Genomic DNA, 19,440 nt, shown 5'->3' on the forward strand with positions numbered 1-19,440 from the left:
TGGAGTGCACTGCTCTAACATACTTCTCTGCCACTCCAGACTTCTTTGTACAATGCCACAGTTCCTCTCTGGGCACCCAGTCATAAGCTTTCTCCAGATCAACAAAAACACAATGCAGCTCCGTCTGGCCTTTCCTGTACTCTTGGTGTTCCTCTTCTCTCTCTTCCTATGAACACACTTTCTCCTCTCCTTCTTCGACCAACAGTAGTCCAGTTGCCACGAGCACCTGTGGGTAACAAATAATTGCGGTCGTTGTTAACCCGGCCCTCAACCGATCTGGTATGGAAGTCATAGATTTTGATTCGCATGTTTGATTTGGCAAAAGTTTTACGTCGGATGCCCTTCCTGACACAACCTTCTGTATTTATCTGGGCTTGAGACCTGTACAATAAGACACTGGGTTGTGCCCTCTTGCGGCTACATTGCCGCTCTGTCATTGATTACGTGTGGAATTGTTTCAATGTGCGCCAATTGCATCAATGGTAAACATCGGCGCCCAGAAGTCACGTGTCACTCTCTCCCACAATGTACGTCAGTTTATACGCGATTGGTTCAACCCTTCATTTGCGTCATGACGTGCACTCTCATTGGCGCGTGAAACCCGTCACTCAGTTTTTGTCGACGCCCTCTGATAATGCAGCATGGGCGAAAATACCAGACCGAAGAGCCACAGCTGAGGAAGTAGACCCTTCTCATGCTACTTTTGGACGATTGTACGAAAGGTTAGTAGAATAATGTCTTGTGGGTATAGCTAATAATTGTTAACACGAACGTTCAGGGTGACGCTGTTTCACATATGAACAGAATAGGGCATTTAATGATCGTTAGCCACCTGGGCACTGAGATGCTAACTCACATTGCAGCAAAAGGAGGCTCTCGTCACATTAAGTTCATGTTTCCTTGCTGGATATTTTATGGTTGATATTGTTGGATGTAGACAGACAGTAAATCTCGAAACGGGAAGCAGGGATGTCATTACAGTTAATTAATGAACGCTTACGGTATCGAAAAAAATCGTCCAGCTCGACAATATCGATAGCTGTGAATGGTGTTAGCATTATAGCATGTACAACATGATGGCTAGCACGAGGGGTTGACTCTACTGGTATACAGAGATGCTCCGACTACTTCTGTTCATTTAATAGCGGCTTACATCCAGTGCACTGCCTGCGGTTATATTTTTATTTATTAAAATCAAAGCGTTGGATATTATGGTGTCGCCGCATAAAAGAACCATCGTTCGCGCAATCAGATCTTTTGATCAATTTTGGTTATATTCAGTTACATTATGCATTCGTAATGCATGATACATTCTAACCTTAAATAGGCTTTAAGATTTATGGCAGCAATAATCGTTGAACATCTTAATTATTTTATCTGAATTTTGATACGTTCTGTATAAGTACAGTGGTTCATCTCTAACATTATGCTGTGACTAATTTTTCCGTTTAGGAAAAAATGTGTCCTGAAATTCATTACACATGGCCATGTTTTGATTTCGATCATCTGGACTTTTTCCTAGAGTACACAGTTGAATAATATGTAAAAAAAAATCTGTTCAACAAGAATCATTTATACCCTTTAAATCCCTTTATGAAGACGTTTTTGATGAGACTACTGTGTTTTACATAATTACCCCATCTTTACTGTGCATGTCTATATATTATGTTACGTTTTAATATTTTGTGAATTTTCTAACTTGGCCAGGTCCCTCTGGCAACAGAGATTTGAAATTCCCAAAAGAATTCTACATTTACATGTGCACACAACTCTCTGCTGTCAGAATCCAGGCAGATCTTAAAATATTAAAATATTGATCTGTCCCTTTACATCCACTCATGTTACAATGATCTCAGTATTTGGCCTACAACAGTCACAGTTTTTTTATTATGATTATCTAATTATTTCCAGAATAATTGGATAACTTTTTGTCTCAACAGTTCAAAATCAGAATTTTTAACCTACAGTCACCATCTTGGTGACTGTGGGTTAAAATAGACAAAAGAAACAAACTCTCACCTTTTGAACATTTCAGTGCCAATCATTTTCGGTACATTATTGATTTTTGGCATCCCATGTGTTGTTTGGCCTCTGTGTTACAGCAACATGGCTGTGAATTATGACTTCCAACACACTAGCACTAATACAGCATTGCATTTTCACAGTACCTTGGATCTACAAATACATTATTTCTATCTATCATAACAGATTGTTATGATAGATAGCAGCATCTTATTTATACTTAAATTGAATTTTGGGCGAAAATTGCAAAATGGACATTTCTGTACACCTGTAATGCAGGAAAATTCCATGCATTGTCACGACCTGATGTTTTCCTAGGTCTACAACATTTTTAAAAATGTATTTTCATTTTGCCATTCTCAGGCTTCATTTTGTCCGCTTCATCTATTTTAAGTGCAATTCATTGTATTGGTCTTAATTTGCTTCGCTAATTCACTTTTACACTTTCAATTTTGCATGTATTTTACATGTAGTCAGAAATATTTGAGATTGACATCACCCTTACTATCTGCCTGATGATTGTATCATATTGAAATATAGGGATCTTTTTATAGCCTTTATTTGAAATATTATACTTAATAGTGGGTGCATCTGAAACTCTTAAAATGTGGCCTTGGGTGCAAGGTGATGTGACAATATCATCTTCTAAATATTTCGACAGCTGAGGTTGTCGTTCCTTGTTGTATCAGCATCAGCCTCTCATGAAGGTCAGCATGCCCTTGTGCATGCAATGCATGTTCAGTTTTTCTTTCCTCCTCTTGTTGTCACAAAATGCTCTGATGAGCACGACTCTCATAGCACCATTCATCCCAGTGGTGTTTTTTGCTTTTTTTTAAAGAGTTGAACTGTAACGTCCACGTGATGTAATCTCTTAATTCTTCCGAGGGTTTGTTGTTCGGGGCCGTCTCTGCTACATCACGATGGGTTTTCACACTCCTCGGTCAAACACATTTTGTCTTCATACTTCAGAAAATCACGCGGCAGAAGTCATTCAATCGGCTGACTGGTGTTGTGGAAATAATGTGCGTACACTGTTATCTAAACTGAAATGATCCTTTTTGGGGCCATCAGCTACACTATTTAAAGGGACACCGACATTCAATACAAGTTTTTTAATCAGGTCACAATCATTGTATTGTCTTTCAATATCTTTTTATTGTAACATTTCATGTCACTGATAGTCCACATGACAACATCTAGTGATAGTAAATGAATTAAGAGATGTGGAAGTATGACCAACAACAATTAAAAAACTGATCTAGCAAACCAAGCATTTGACCCAGCAGCTGTTTACACCTTATGTGCTCTAAACGCGCCTCCTCTTATATCCACTACCGCACCCGCTCCATGTTACCAATGTCTAAAGTGTTGCATAACTGTGGGGACAGCTGCCAAGAGCCAGCTGGCTCTTCAGATGTACTTGGTCCCAGGATCACATGAGGATATCTGTCCTAGAGAGGGACTTCCTGAAGCTGGAACAGACAAGCGCTTAAATGGTTATCTGAGAGAAAAATATCATAATTTAATCACCCGAAGAACTCTTGTTGTTTCCTGCTCAGCTCAGAAGACCATTCACACTACAGTGGGTTCAAAGGCCAGCATTGTGATACGGTAATAAAAAACCAAAGCGAGTCAAGGTACGCTAAGGTGTGTTTCCAGAACGAGTTGCCCTAAGGAGATGACCTTATTGATCCTTTTTGGCCTAGCAAAGTAACCAGGTGAACATTTTACTGACACTGCTTCCAACTTTCTCTGCAGTGATGTTCCAACAATGCCGATAGTGGATAAACTCAAGGAGGCGTTAAAACCTGGTCGAAAAGACACAGGTGATGAAGGCGACCTCAACAAACTGTTGGCGTCCTCTGCTAAGAAGGTGCTTTTGCAGAAGATAGAGTTTGAGCCTGCAAGCAAGGGTTTCTCCTATCAGCTGGACAGCCTGAAGAACAAGTATGTCATCCTGAATCCGAGGAATGAAGGTGCTACGTGCCAGAAGGTTTCAGAGCTCACCCAAATTAAAAGACAGGGTAAGTTCAACTTTGAACAGAAAATATACACAATTACCATACTTTATTATTTTTGCCATAGCCTTTCTCTCCTGAATAGCGCTATCCCTATAATATGACAAAACTGACCATGCGCTCATCTTTTAGTTTCAGAGAATGTGATTGGGGGCCAGAACGATGGGATCCCTGCCCCCCAGAAAATGCTATTTCCGGGCAATAAGCTCACCCTAAAATGGGAACGTGTGTACAGGGTGGGAGCTGGCCTCCACAACCTGGGGAATACCTGCTTCCTCAACTCCACAGTGCAGTGTCTCACCTACACCCCGCCACTTGCTAACTACTTGCTGTCAAAGGAGCACAGGAGCGCCTGTAAGTACTCATATCAATCTCCTATACGCTTCTGTACCTTCTTCAGTTAAATCTGAAAAAATTTTAGCACTTTACCATTTCCTCTATGCTTGAAAGTAATTTTTCCTTTCCTTTTAATCCACTGTTTCTGGTTTTAATTCAGTTATGTGTTTGAAATATGAAGGAGCCTGAACTCTGCCCTACTATGCTAGAATCCTTAAATTGGACACTCGAGTCAAATTTAAACACTCTCTCATAGAATGAATCAGTAATATCAATCATTCCAAAACAGGGTAAAAATATTGAACACTGGCCTATTTCTTATTTTTAGTGTTAATTGTAAATTACTTGTATCTAATAACCTTACACATTATTGCACAAGGTAACCTGCAACAACATTTAGGTGATGCCCAAATGTGATGTCTGTGTAGATTCTCAGTTATCCAGGTCATGGTTATCCAAAGCTGTTTAAATCAATCCACTTGACTTGATAACCAACATTTTTAGGGGGAAAAAAATCTAAGGAGGTGAGTGATTGTCATTTTAGATGAGTCACTGAAAACATGGAACAAGAAATTAAGAAGTTTAACTTGATAAGAAATTGTAAAATGCTTATATGACCAACAAACACTGAGGTTCAGCCCTGATTTATCTGGTAGTACAATTGTAGGATGAATAGACAAGGCTGTGACGGCTTTCTGTACACTTATTGTAGGGAAAAGCTTTAAAAGCTTTGATAGGCTAGAGAGAATCCACTTTGGAAAAGAGGGACTTGTTCCAGTGTCTGCAACTGAGACATTTTATGACAGATTAAGAAAGAACTATCAGAGTGCAATGCAGTGGTAAATTTGTTGATGGGTTCCTATAAACAGACACTCTCAGGAAATTGTGACATGCACGATCCCCGGAAAACTTCTGCACTTTTTCGCTGTTTTGGTGTGTTAAGAGAAACCCATTTGAAAATCAATAAAATGTTCAAAAACAAATAGTGGAGCTGCATCCTGTTGCCCTGGAATTGTTTTGAATAGTAATGTCCTGAATATGAATCTATTCACTTACTCAACTTCCATCTTGAGAGTGACTCTTTATTACCATGTGTGTTTCAGGTCACCAGTCCGGGTTCTGTATGATCTGTATAATGCAGAACCACATCATCCAAGCCTTCGCCAATACAGGCAACGCGATCAAACCTGTCACCTTCATAAGAGACCTAAAGAGTAAGGCCATCAGCTTCCCTCAACACTGCATGATAATGTCTGAGTAGTTTTTGCTTTTTGGTGCTGGAATCACTGAAACGATGATTACAATATTTTCTATAAGGCACACTGGATTATAAGGCGCACCTTTTAATGATTTATTTTATAATTTATTCCATTGTACAAGACACATCAGATTATAAGGCGCATATAATAAAAAAATTAAAATAGATTTAAAAATAGTGGCTGTAGTTGCGCTATCCTTCCACTAGCTAGAGCATTCATGACTGTGAGTACCTTTAGTCAGCTGTGAAAGACCCCTGTTATTATTTCAATGAAGCCATTCTGAGCCTCATCAAGGAAACTTGATCACTTTGCCATCTTAGAAAGAAGTTAATACGCATATTAAAAAACCTGACATTAAAAACTGGTTAAATTCATTACGAGTCCACTCAGTTCGAACAGAGCGGATTATTTCCTGATCTGAAGTTCGAAGCAGATATTTAAGCTCTGACATTCGTTTTTGTTTTTTAATTATATATTGTCCTAAACAACTCTTTAACTAGTTTTTAATGTCAGGCTGCTAATTTTACTCATAGAACTGACTTTAAGAGAAGTACAGAAAAGGCCAGACGGAGCTGCATTGTGTTTTTGTAGATCTGGAGAAAGCCTATGACAGGGTGCCCAGAGAGGAACTGTGGTATTGTATGAGGAAGTCTGGAGTGGCAGAGAAGTATGTCAGAACGGTGCAGGACATGTATGAGGACTGTAAGACAGTGGTGAGGTGTGCTGTAGGTGTGACAGAGGAGGTCAAAGTGGAGGATTGGACTGCATCAGGGATCAGCTCTGAGCCCCTTCTTGTTCGTTATAGTGACAGGCTAACAGACGAGGTTAGCCAGAAATCTCCATGGACTATGATGTTTGCAGATGACATTGTGATCTGCAGTGAGAGCAGGGAAGAGGTGGAGGAGAAGCTAGAGAGGTGGAGGTTTGCCCCGGAAAGGAGAGGAATGAAGGTTAGCCGCAGTAAGACAGAGTACATGTGTGTGAATGAGAGGGACCCAAGTGGAAGAGTGAGGTTACAGGGAGAAGAGATCAAGAAGGTGGAGGATTTTAAGTACTTAGGGTCAACAGTCCAGAGCAATGGAGAGTGTGGATATGAGGTGTAGAAGCGTGTACAGGCAGGATGGAACGGGTGGAGAAAAGTGTCAGGTGTGATGTGTGATAGAAGAGTTTCAGCTAAAATGGAAGGAAAGGTGTACAAAACTGTGGTGAGACCAGTGATGTTGTTTGGTCTAGAGACAGTGTCACTGAGGAAAAGACGGGAGACAGAGCTGGAGGTAGCAGAGATGAAGATGCTGAGGTTCTCTCTGGGAGTGACCAGGAAGGATAGGATCAGGAATGAGTACATCAGAGGGACAGCACATGTTAGAGGTTTTGGCGATAAAGTCAGAGAGGCCAGACTGAGATGGTTTAGACATGTCCAGAGGAGAGATAGTGAATATATTGGTAAAAGGATGCTGAGTTTTGAACTGCCAGGCAGGAGGCCTAGAGGAAGACCAAAGAGGAGGTTTATGGATGTAGTGAAAGAGGACATGAAGGTAGTTGGTGTGAGAGAAGAGGATGCAGAAGACAGGGTTAATTGGAGGCAACTGATTCGCTTTAGGGAAAAGCCAAAAAGAGAAGAAGAAATATAACAACAGCACATTCTCACATTTGTGAAGCTATATCCATTAAATGATTGTAATTTAATAATGTGAATCAAATAAGAATTATTATCAGGAACAACAGCAACACCCAGGCCTTTGTAGCATTGGCCACTGACACGGTCTAAAAGTAGGGCAGTAAGGCTGCAGGTTATGAATGAACTCCATTGTTGGTAGCACCTTGACATGGTGAGGCACTGTACTGTAGTCTCACAGGAGGTCCCTCCACCCAGGCTCCTCCCCAACTTTCTGTCTCCTTATTTGCTGCTGCATTCATGCCTCTACCTCCTGCACCTCTTTTTCAGCTCCCCTCCCTTTCCCCAATGCCCTCTCCGTCCCCTTGCCGCTGCAGGCTGAGGCGAGCAGCTTTAGCACAACATTTGTACAGTCCACCTTTTTTCCTGCGTTTCAGCCAAAACTAGAAGTTGTGCCCTATGCATTTAATAGACCACCACCTTTTCTAGGCATTTAACCCATGGCTGCTCCCACTGTTGGACACGTGTTTCCACAAATAGAATAATGTAATTCTATTACAAATGCGTAATAGCATAATTACATAAAACTGCTAAAGAAACACCCACCTCTCTAATAAAAATAGGACGTCTCATCTTTCACGAGTGCCCTGAGTGTATCATTGAGCAGCGTGACTTATTTCTTTCCACTCAGTGGTGACTCAGTATTATGCAGGGAGTCGATGCTGGGAATGTTGCAGTGACCTCATAATGATGTACCAGCTTTCCCATTTTCATTAAGAAATTAGAGTAGAGGCAAATGGTATGAGGGCCACATTACCTCTAATGTGAGACTTCCAGATGAGACGTGAGTCGTCTGGAGTCACTAAGTGGCTGGAAGCTCTTTATCAGAGCCCTGTCCAACTGTGTGTTTGAGATACTCGATGCTCACAGAAGTTAAGCACTCCAGAGCAAAAGATGAAGGAAATGTGTGTGCATTATCTATGTGTAGTTTGATTATGGGATAGATTCTCTATTGTTTCTCCTCAGACAACAGCAGGTTGCTGTCTGAAAGCCTCTTCCAATGTGTTTCTGGATCATTCATCTCTGAGTGCTTTCGCTGTCATCACATCATCTGCCAACCATTCTGGCCTTGATACACATCTATATGTTCTTAATGAGGTTAAGATCTGGTCACTGAACAGGCCAAAACATGCTCGACAGACAATGATGCTCAAACCAAAGCCTATTCTCATGGGAAAATGACCTCTTGTCTTCTATTTCCATTAAACATCTTATTCAGTCCTGCAAACAACTTTTTTAATGATATTTTGTTACTCCTTTCACTTCAATGGACTTTTTTTGCATTGTAGCCGCACGTAGACACCCTGTACCTTAATTTTGCTGCTGCAGTAGTGGCAAGGCCTGATCTATGAACAACGTATTCTGAAACTTTGGTAAAGCTCACAGTGTGTGATTTTCACTTAAAGAAGCTGTAAAATGTAGATGTTTTTGAAAACATTTTGAATCAAAAATAAAGCCTTTGCTCCTCAGGCACTGCCTGGTGAAACACAGATGACAGCAATGACTCATGGTAGAGACAAGTAGTGTGTTAGTTGAGATAATGCATGTAAAATTCTGCACGTACACAGTTTGTGACTTGTCTGTACTTGTCGGTGAAATATAAAAAAGGCTTTAAAAGGGGCAAATAAATATCTCATTAACTTCAGAATAGATGGACACAAATGATAAACAAAATGAAAAGGAAATATTCTCAATGATTTAAAAATTTCCAAGAAGACAAGTTTCCAACGTGTTTACAAGACACGTCAGATTGACCCCTTTGGCATGTACAGTAATCTAAAGCAAGAGAATAATCTTACTGAATAGGATCAAACAGGATGAAATCATATTTTCTTGAGTATGAGTTACACGAACGTGCACTCTTTTTTAAAAATTTAATATATTTTAACAATACTGTTCAGAAACTACAAACCTTTGCCAAAACTGAGTGCTTACTTCAGATAGTCCCTTCTCTCCAAAAACTAAATTTTTAATTAGTCAGTTCTTTTATTTAGATCCTTTCATCATGGAATCGTACATCTAGAGCTATTATTCCCTCATAGCTTTTGATGTTGGGGAAAATACCAATGCCAGAACCGCTGACTTTATTTCACCGGGCAAGTTCACCACAAAATGAGAAAAGTACCAGAACGTAGTTATGAACCTCTTAATGGTCTGAGGGTTCGGAACATTTATCAAGCATAGCTGATGTGCACTTTGCTCTCCCACAGAAATCGCAAGACATTTTCGATTTGGAAGCCAGGAGGATGCTCATGAGTTTTTACGATACACTATTGACGCCATGCAAAAAGCCTGTCTCAACGGATACCCAAAGTAAAGCTTTGATAATTATTTCCTTCAGTGTTATCAGAATGATGATGTTTTCTGTCTGTTCTGACTGCCCTTTGTATTCCTGACTGCAGGCTTGACAGGCAGACCCAGGCCACAACGCTGGTTCACCAGATCTTTGGAGGTTACCTCAGGTCAAGAGGTAGAGGTTCTTCTTTTTGCACTTCAGACAGTAATGTTTGAAAAATACTTCTAGAGAAGTTTAACTTACTGATTTCCACATTAATTTTATGTAGTACTGTGTTCAGTCATTTCCTGGTACACCAGACTAATGCCACCGTCAGCAGCAGCATGTGTGTTTGAGACGTGGTTCTAAAGATTGAACCCTGACAAACCTACAAGCGGGTTAGTGTTTTTTCCAGAGTGAAGAAATCAGTTAATTTCACATCTCATTAAAAAAAAGATCCAATAAGCTCATCATCTCAATATTTGCATCGCAGATAATTTTCAATTCATGAGAACATTAAATTCTCAAAATTGAACTACCGGATAAACAGTTTTTTTTTTTCTTTTGTGCTGAATTGAGATTTGAGAATAAATTAAAGTTTTCTACCCCATGTTTTTTCTTTCTTGTGTCTGTCGAACTACTTGACAGATTTCATGAAAGATATGTTTCCAATCTAAGAAGACATGAAAGCGAACCACTAAACCGAAGTGTCGTTTAAGCTGTATGTTACACCCAGTTACCAATAATCTCAATGATACAGATGACCACCTCTTCTCTCTATGTGCTTTGTTCTCACTCCCATACTCAACGTTTCTGGAAAAGAAAATTGATGATAATAAGAATAATAATCATGACACTAGTTAAAATTTTAAGAATTCTGTTTTCCACATGGCCAAAACTAGAAACCTCCTTGGAGTTAAAGGAAAACCAGTAACTTGCCAACTGCTAAAACTCAATAAACTCTTTAGCAGGTATGAAACAGTTGACTTTAAGTTAAGTCGTGTGTATCTAAGATATAATATGTGGGTTTGGTCCGATAACTTCTGACTTTCGAGTAGGAATGGTAATGACTCAGATCTAAAGGTGTTTCCCCTAAAGGCAGTCGTCTGCAGTGAGCTATCATTTTACAGGAAGCGTCCCTGTTACAAAGATTAATTTGTAGTTTTATGAGACGAATTTTAAAAATTTCACTTGTTTTTCAGTGAAATGCTCTATTTGTAAAAGTGTATCGGACACATACGACCCTTACCTGGACATTGCTGTGGAGATTCGGGTATGTCGAGCTGGATTTCAGTATTAACATTTATTTCTGTGGTCAAGTGCTTCTAATATTTTCTGGGGTTTTTTTTTGTGGCTGTCAGCAAGCAGCAAACATCGTTCGAGCCCTGGAGCTGTTTGTCAAACCAGACGTTCTGAGTGGAGAGAATGCCTACATGTGCGCCAAGTGAGTGCCGTTCATCTTATCTGACAACATCCTAAAGCTTATAAATATCTCTGCAGGGCAGTGAAAAGGCTTAGTATTTTTGCTTTTACTGTACATTTATTCAAATAACAGACACTTTTTGGATGAATTAACACTTTTTTCAATAGGTGCAAAAAGAAAGTGCCGGCCACCAAGCGCTTCACTGTCCATCGAGCATCTAATGTGCTGACCTTGTCACTGAAGAGGTTTGCCAACTTCAGCGGAGGAAAAATAACAAAAGTACAAATCCTCTTAAAACATTAACATTTTTTAAATTCTGTCTTCTGTCTGTCTAATTTCATATTGCTGTCTTTTTGTAGGACGTTGGTTACCCAGAGTTCCTGAACATTCGACCCTACATGTCTCAGAGCTCAGGCGACCCTGTTATGTACGGCCTCTACGCTGTTCTGGTTCACTCCGGCTACAGTTGCCATGCTGGTCACTATTATTGCTACGTCAAGGTAGGATGAGGGGATATTTCTTTTTGTTTGTGGTTGAAATTATTTCACATTCAAAGGGTGAACACCTTCCGGATGAGCCACCCTGTTTTCGAGGATGTCTTTTTAATATTGAATTGAGGGAAATGAAATAAAAAGTGTCAAATAGAGATATATCGGGTAGATTAATATTACAGGAATGGTACAAAAACAGGAATAATTAATGGGAATAGGTAATGGTTATAAAGCGGAATTGCTACCAAAAGCTTTGGGTACTTTTTCGATCGAAATGATTCCATTTCTGCTAGTTAACTGTGACTCTACTCGGGTCCACTTTAGATTTGAATTTATTTTTTTGTTATTTTCTTATATTTCTTTTATGTCAATACAATTTTTTTCAATGAAGTCTGACACGGGAAGCTCTACACCGGTAAATCGGGAGTACTACAACCAATCCTGATGTATAATAACAATACAGAAAGCAGTCTTAATGTGCTGCACTTGGATTTGTATTTTTTGCTTAATTAGTTAATGGTTATTTTTTTCAGATACTTTGATATTGATGTAAATTTTGGAGGGTATTTGCATGACTGAGGCACTGACAAGAAACACTGAACTTTGCTGCAGTCTTACTCTTTCTGTTGTTCTTAGTATTGTATAGCTTGGTTTTTTTTTTGGTATACTGTTTTTTATACTTTTTTTATTCACCTTTTAAAAGAGGGCTAAAATTGCAGTGGATTTCAGTCATTCATTTAAACATGTATCACTGCTTCTTTGTTTCTTCTCAGGCAAGTAATGGGCAGTGGTATCAAATGAATGATTCCATGGTGCACTCCAGTAACATCAAGGTGGTCTTGAACCAGCAGGCTTACGTGCTGTTCTACCTGAGGTAAGATGATGGAGGCACTGGAAGAGATCTCAAATGATGCTGTCTGATGAAAAGTTGAATGAACTGGAGATTTTGTGTATTAAAGGATTCCTGAAAGCAGAAAGAATGCAGATGGTCAGACCAACAAGCAGGGGATGTTGTATTCTGGAAAGAGCAGTTTGTCATCGGAGCAGATCAAACGGGCCAACCTGAACGGGCCTCTCTCCTCCCCACAGGTCACAAAGGTACAAGACCAGCTCGCTGCCAGTGGACATGTGGAATGGTAAATAAAAACACTTAAATCTAAATACACTCTTGTCTGTTTCAGAAACTTGAACCTGCTCAGCTGCGTAAGATCCAGTCTATGGATGGTGGTTTGGGTCTGCACATTTCCAGGAACGGCGTGAGCTCTCAGCCACAGCCCAGACTTTCCAACTGGACGTCGTCCTCCAACGGCCCACCCAAGCTGCCAGGCGGACCCACGGTTATTGAGGAGCCTTTTAAGAAGCTGAAGAAACCCTCCCCCCAGAACCAAGTGCAGTCCCGCAGCAGCACTCCGACCCCTTCAAACAACGGGATCAACAGGATGGATGGGGATAAAAAGCAAGGTGGCGAGGGCAGAGGCATAGCAGCGTCTACCTCAATCAAGTCTTTGTCTGACTCTTCCTCTGCTGACACCACTGACTCAAAGGTGACATTTGCACACAGGAAGTATCTACACACCGAGAATATCAATTAGATGTGTCTGTTATACAGAATGGCATGACGCCGTGGTCCTACTCGAACAGGATGCACATTCTGCAACACACAGGAGCGTAACCACACCCCATTATTGCCTTTGTTTTTCGGGCAGGACTCCATCAGCCCCAAAAGCGCGCCAGTAGGACAGACACCCTCCACTCCGAGGAAAGGCTCCAACGGCCTGGCTTCTCCAGCCAAAAGTGTGGAGCGCTCTCAGAGCACAGAAGAGCAGAAGACGGCGAAAGTAAAAACCCCAACCCTCAACAACATCACATCTGAAGCCACCAGCACCATGTCACCTCCACCTGCCAAGAAGCTGGCCCTGTCAGCCAAGAAGGTGACCTCCACTTGCATCCTCAGCAGCAGCGTTGCCTCCTGTCTTACTGAAAGCCCATGATATGGTTTCCTGTTGCCTCATCCACACTGTTATCCCAAATTTAATTAGTTCATTGTGTACTTCTATTAAGGCCAGTAAACTCCTTTTCTAGCCTATTTCTGCAGGCCGCAGTGTTTTTTCTCCAGCCTTCCCGTCGATTCAATCACATGGGAACACTTGTGTAGTCTTCTTTTTTCCTTTGGTTTGTTTGTTCGTTTTTCTAACCATTTCTAATTCTTCTCTGCCATACCCTTTCCTCTTTTCAATCCTCCATCTGTTGTCACCATCCCTTTTTAATCTTCCTTATTTTATCACATTCATGGCTATTTTCTTTAGACCACCAAGTTTTTATTTATGTCAATAACTGCAGGCTCACAGCCGGAGTCCGAGCAGCATTGATGCTCTGCCCCCTTCACCCCGCCAGCTGTCCAGCGACCCCACACATCAAAATCAACTTAACCCCCTCACCCTTGCCTCACCTACTCATGCTCACAGGTATAATGAACTTTGAATTATACGCCTCTTGAGACCACAATGCCAATTACTTAGTAAACCCAGATAATGTTGCTTCTCTTCCCAGAGGTGGTCCATTCCATTCACCTAAAGCCCTGTCGTCACAGCGTTTTCCCCACTCAAGTGGATCCTTCAAACAGCAGAGCCCTCAGAAACGGTCATTATTCCCCACAGAGCAACAACCAAAAGCAAAACTTTTTCTTACAGTCAATGGGATTCATCATGCTGGCCCAAAGAGCCCCAAGTCTTCCAACAACCTCAACTCGCTTGTCCAAGAACCAAATCTCAACAGTCCTTCCACAGTAAACATCAAGCAAAAGAAGAAGAAAAAAAAGCGGCTGCATTCTGAGGTGGAGGGTGAAGTAGAACCAGTCACAACGCCGGCTCTGGCGAAGCAGGCCGATCTCGTGCAATCCACTAGTGAGAGGAAGAAAAAGAAGAAACGAAAGAAGGAGAACGGGGTGGAAGAAAACATGAAAGAAAGAGAGTGTGTCCCATCTCATCTGGATACTGTGAACCAGGAAGAGGAATGGTGTCATGGCGGCATATGGAGTATTACGTCCCATCCAGATCCAGAAGAGTCTGAGCGAAAGCCCCTGTTAGCTCCCACAACCCCAGTGCAGTCCACTCAGAAAGAGCAGAGGAGGGAGCAAAAACTGAAGAAGAAGAAGAAAAAGAAGAGAAAAGTTGAGAAGACGCTCCAGGGCACTACTTCAGTATGCTCTGCTGCAGAAACGTGGGTATAAGTTCATTATTTTAGTTATTGTAAGTTTGTAAATATCATCAGTGAAGTGTTGAGCTCATGAAGAGGTCCAAACCTTGGATTTTATTACAGCCAGTTGGCTCCAATTTCGAACTGCATCATGCTTGTTGATCAATTTTCAAAACTCGTAATTTTGCCATAGCCCTAAATGCTGAGTTTGTATGAAAGGGATAAGTGCGTTCATACCTTTACTTTCTCCTTTTCTGCATGCCAGCAAAAGGACCTATCCATTCGGGTCTATCCCCAATTCCTCAAAAACCACCTGACAGAGTCCAGTGAAATTTCACATTCATTGGAAGTGTCTTGAAAATGTGTGCCTGATAGTTGTTTCTCCAGTTTGCATTTTTTTCACTTTTTTGTCACAAAGACATCCTGATTTTGTTTTTCTTGTTAAAGTAACATATTTTAGCTTTCTGTAAAGCATTGGTTTTTATTTTTAAAATATTGATTTTGCTCACACTCTGTAAGATTTGGGTCAAATACAAAGTATGCAGGTAGGTTTCTCTTCCTAAATCCAAATTCTGGTTGCAATTTGAAATGAGCTTTCCAGTGGAGTTGATCTTATTTTTCCCCCTCAACAGCACCAGTGAGACGAGGGCCATAGTCGATGAGAGTGACACAGGACATATTACAAAATTGAAAAAGAATTTGAAGAGAAAAAAGAAGAGGCTAAAAGATGAGATTGAACTGTGCGAGGAGAGCAAGCGAAGCTCAGACATGCAAAACGATGAGCCTAAAGCGTTAGAGCCCCCTTCAAAGAAGAACGCCACAGATAATGGCAAAACAAGTAAACAAGGCACAGGTATGTGAGCTTGGACTTGTCCACGCATGCATACTATGAAACTTAGTGAGGATTGTGAACCTGTTTCCACGCCAACACAGAACATATAGTGTTGCCGATTGTCTTGATTTCATCACCGTTTTTATCTGTTGCACTTTTGTTGCTTTTCAAATCCAGCCAAAGTGGTAGCATGGGACTTCCATGTGAAGGACGGCTACAAACGCATCAAGACGCCAGCAGCTAATGGATGTGAGTCAGCAGACAGCCCTCCCCATGCTGCTCCTGTGGCCTGGGATGGCAAAAAGACGAGTGGGGTGGTAGAGGAACTGCTCAAGAACGCCTCAGATAAAGCCTACGGAGCCAACGGTGAGACACAGAGAACCCTAGAAAGCGGGATACAAACATAAAAGTGTTTTAATTCCTTTTCCTATGTAGTCCTCAGTTGGGATGGAGAAGCTTCTGCCATTAGCAAAGATGCAATTGAAGATTTTCGTCATGCGAAGCGTGACACTGTGATAGATGAATGGGATGAAGAATTTGATAGGGGGAAGGTAAGGAAAACATGATCCTGAGTTCGCATCACCTCACAGCCTGTATGTATGGTAAAATTATGTTCCTCTTTAACTGACTGACATTTTTGTTTTGAAAAAGGTGAAAAAAGTAAAAAACTATAAAAAAGAGAAGTGGAGAAGCGGCAGCAGCATTTTCCAGAAGATCCAGGACATGCGGAACAAGTGGTCTGTGACACCTGGAGGAAAGCGAGTATTTGGGGTCCGTCGCTGAGAGTCCAGTGTGCTGTTGATTCTGACTGGAAGTCAAGATACTCAATACAAATTTCCGTATCTTTTATTCATGCTTTTTTCTCTCTCTAAGTTCAGGACCTAAATTCTTGAATTAGACACGATCAAAAAGATGGTTCCTTTAATTTAAATTGTATACACAAACAAAGCATGTCATCAGGCCTCAGTAATAGTAACCAGACAGATTCGCCTTCCCCAGCTTCAATCCAAATGCCACATTAAGTGCTTTTTTTCTGAATGCAGTATTTAACGATAACCCCGACATCTTTGTGGCAAATCAGTTATGTCTTGGTCTCCTTTGAGTCTTGCTTCTCCCTCAGCAGTCAGGCTACTGTAAGTAAAACTGAAGAGCCATATTTCAGTTGGTTTCGCTAACATCACAGACAGAAGGGCTCAGCAAGTCCCTCACAGAAGTGACCTTTTTTATCATCTATCAAATTACAAAGATCCAAAATTTCTTATTATGACGTTATTTTAGATTCCATTATAAGTTTCTTATTTTATGCCTTTATCGACTTTGGTTTTATTTCGCTTCAGTGTGTGTGTCACGTGGCCTGTTAAAAGGACCAACATTTGTCTGCATATTGTTGGCAAAATGAAGGTTTAAAATTGCCACCTTTTTTTTTTTTTTTTAACTTGCATGTAAACTTTTTCAAAACAAATACTGTAACGGAAACCGACTTCATTTTCATTTGACTCTTGTTTATATAAATGTTCTGAAAATCAGATAATTTCAAGATTAATGTTGAGGCATGTCATGTCACTAGAGGAAGCTCTGCTGAATGAAATGAACATTCAGCTGAGAGACTTTAAGATTCATCTGAGCTGTATGTTTACCTGGAAGTTAGAATGTTCTGAAGACTCGAGGTGCAACATGTATTTACAGGGTTGACATTGTTGGCACATGTGAGCATTTATTTTCCTACCGTGCAGCTATTTAACTATGAAGCTCATCTCATCAGTCCAACATTGAATCGCTCTCAGTCTGGAGATTTGACCTTTCCATTCTCTGTAACGATTATTGCCACAAACTGTTCTTTACCAGTGTGCTAAAATAGAAGGATTACATTTTATACTTGGGCACTGTGTTAGAATAGGACTGCCATTTGTTAGTAATGTATTTCCCCTTACATCATATATCTCTATGCAATTTTTCTGAAGGTCAAGCTGGTCACCGAGAAACTGGGCTGACTCAGGAACCCAGACATCCTGTATTCCATTCTTGCATCTGGTCAGACAGCCCTGTTTCATACAAGAGTAGTCCCATCGTCTTGCATCCTGTAGGAACTGTTTTATACAGTATTTCAGGTGTGCACCAATGTGGGAACAGATGCATCAACTAAGGTTACAACAAAAATGCTTTGCTAATATAGACGACTGTACAGTCCATTTTGTGCTCCCCATTTCCCTCCAATGCTGTAAAGACTTGCCCGTGTACTTTTCATTTTAGAGATGTTGCCTTGAATTGGCTTTCAAAAAGTTATAGACTTAAATGTTATAAATACATAATTTAAGCAAGAAAAGACAGATATTGATGTGCTACAAATAATAGGATCGGTTGACAGATATCAACTGGAGAATTAATCTGAAAATGTGTGTGGTCATTTGTGTTTAAGAGAGTTGTCTGTTCATTCAAGACCCCTCCCTACGTCACTGTAACGTGTGAAGAGAGGCCAATTTCCATAGGGTGTGTTTGTCGACTGAAATCGGCTTAGGGTGTGACTCTCAAACATTTAAAAGTATGAATGGACAGTCTACATGTTTTCAATGATGGGTCTATATTGCACACCACCTGACCAGGGAAGGGACCTTTCATACTGAAAGGAGCTCTTACCACACTATAGAAACTATAAAGGTGCAATAAAGTTGTGATTTTTGTGAGCTGATTGTTTTGTCATTTATTATTTTGAATTGTGGTTAAAAGTAATGATTATAGTTGGAGCTCTATTTTAAAAAAAACAAACAAACAGGTAAATTGGTATTTAGAAGCATTGCAGCATCTGGTTTTGCTTTTACCAACCAGAAGTTATGTTGGTTGACCTGATTGTTTATCAGTATTACTGTGTAGAAAAATAATCAGCCTCAACAAAACTTAATTGAAAAATTAAATACAAAATTTAAATGTAAAGTTGATCCTTATCCTTAATTGGGTTAAAATTAAGCATTTATAAAAAGCTGGTGTACTGTTAGTATACGGATTCTTTCAGATTCATGTTGAATATTGACGTCTTGATGCATTCTTGTGTTTATAGAAGTGGCCGTTTTTTCTGCTGCTCTGCTTTGACAAAGGGTTTCAAACCTACAACTACCATTTGGGGTTTTTTAAAAGGGTGTGAAATGTTTGTGATTTTATATAAAATATTTTGCTTAGAAATCATTTAACTACCACTTGGCTCGTGAACATGTGGAGCAGTGAGAAGGATGGTCTAAATCTACTCACGTCCTGCTCATGAAGATATTGAGCTAAAAGTAGTGCAGACCATAATCTGCTAGTCCACATATGATAATGACGCTCAGTAACTACACATCTTTGCTGATAATGCAAAACGAAGTTTGCAAGTAGCTGACCGCTGCACCAAAGTAACTGAAAATCAGTTCAGACAAGCAAATGAAGTAGATATAAGTGGTGGTGGTGGCTGATGACGCTGTTGAGACTGACATGGTCAAATGTATGTGAAGCTGGGAAAATGTGGGTTTGATGAGTAGGTGGTGGTCAGAGAGGGTTAAACAATCACATTTTACAGCTCAAGGCAATGGTAGCTATATAAAATGGGTAGCTTAGTAGCTTTATTTAAAAAAAAAAATATATATATATATATAACTGAGGCTGTGTGGTGAGAATGACAGGAAGGAGAGAAATAAACTACAGGCCCATGTCGAACTTCATTTATTTCTTGATTTTTCTCTAAAGTTTTCTACATTATAGAGCAAAAATGTAGGAAACCATTACTGTAATTTGCAGCGTGACCCCCCCCCCCCCACACACACACACACACCTTTAATATAAAGTCTAGGCGGGTCCCACAAACCGCCACACTGTCGCAAACGACACAAGCGTTCAGTAAAGTTGTTGGCTGAAGTTAGAGTGTGATTTCATCCGGGGCGGGAGGAGCG

At 40.4% G+C, this 19,440-nt stretch overlaps 1 protein-coding gene across 2 annotated transcripts; it reads left to right on the forward strand.

The window, feature by feature from the left end:
- The first annotated feature begins 633 nt into the window (after window positions 1–633).
- Window positions 634–18,207, forward strand: usp36 (ubiquitin specific peptidase 36). Of its 2 annotated transcripts, XM_068337450.1 has the most exons (21): window positions 634–722; window positions 3,781–4,046; window positions 4,173–4,394; window positions 5,480–5,590; window positions 9,521–9,623; window positions 9,713–9,780; window positions 10,788–10,858; window positions 10,947–11,029; window positions 11,176–11,287; window positions 11,368–11,508; window positions 12,273–12,373; window positions 12,459–12,597; window positions 12,681–13,043; window positions 13,206–13,430; window positions 13,840–13,964; window positions 14,050–14,718; window positions 15,327–15,547; window positions 15,704–15,892; window positions 15,962–16,077; window positions 16,178–16,297; window positions 17,488–17,667. In XM_068337450.1, exons 2-21 carry the CDS (start codon window positions 3,794–3,796, stop codon window positions 17,515–17,517), a joined length of 3,462 nt encoding a protein of 1,153 aa, XP_068193551.1. In that variant the 5' UTR covers window positions 634–722; window positions 3,781–3,793; the 3' UTR covers window positions 17,518–17,667. The 2 variants fall into 2 exon arrangements, with proteins under 2 accessions (XP_068193551.1, XP_068193552.1); XM_068337451.1 differs by lacking the exons at window positions 15,962–16,077; window positions 16,178–16,297 and having other exon boundaries at window positions 17,488–18,207.
- Window positions 18,208–19,440: the final 1,233 nt, after the last annotated feature.

This window comes from Antennarius striatus, chromosome 16 (assembly GCF_040054535.1).
Source record: "Antennarius striatus isolate MH-2024 chromosome 16, ASM4005453v1, whole genome shotgun sequence".
Classification (NCBI taxonomy): domain Eukaryota; kingdom Metazoa; phylum Chordata; class Actinopteri; order Lophiiformes; family Antennariidae; genus Antennarius; species Antennarius striatus.

Excerpts from the sequence above, each read along its gene's own strand:
- usp36 (XM_068337450.1), top strand. The coding sequence starts at position 3,794 with ATGCCGATAGTGGATAAACTCAAGGAGGCGTTAAAACCTGGTCGAAAA. Across the intron at positions 14,719-15,326 it reads GTATGCTCTGCTGCAGAAAC|CACCAGTGAGACGAGGGCCA; the intron begins GTGGGTATAAGT and ends CCCCCTCAACAG. Across the intron at positions 16,298-17,487 it reads GAGGAAAGCGAGTATTTGGG|GTCAAGCTGGTCACCGAGAA; the intron begins GTCCGTCGCTGA and ends ATTTTTCTGAAG.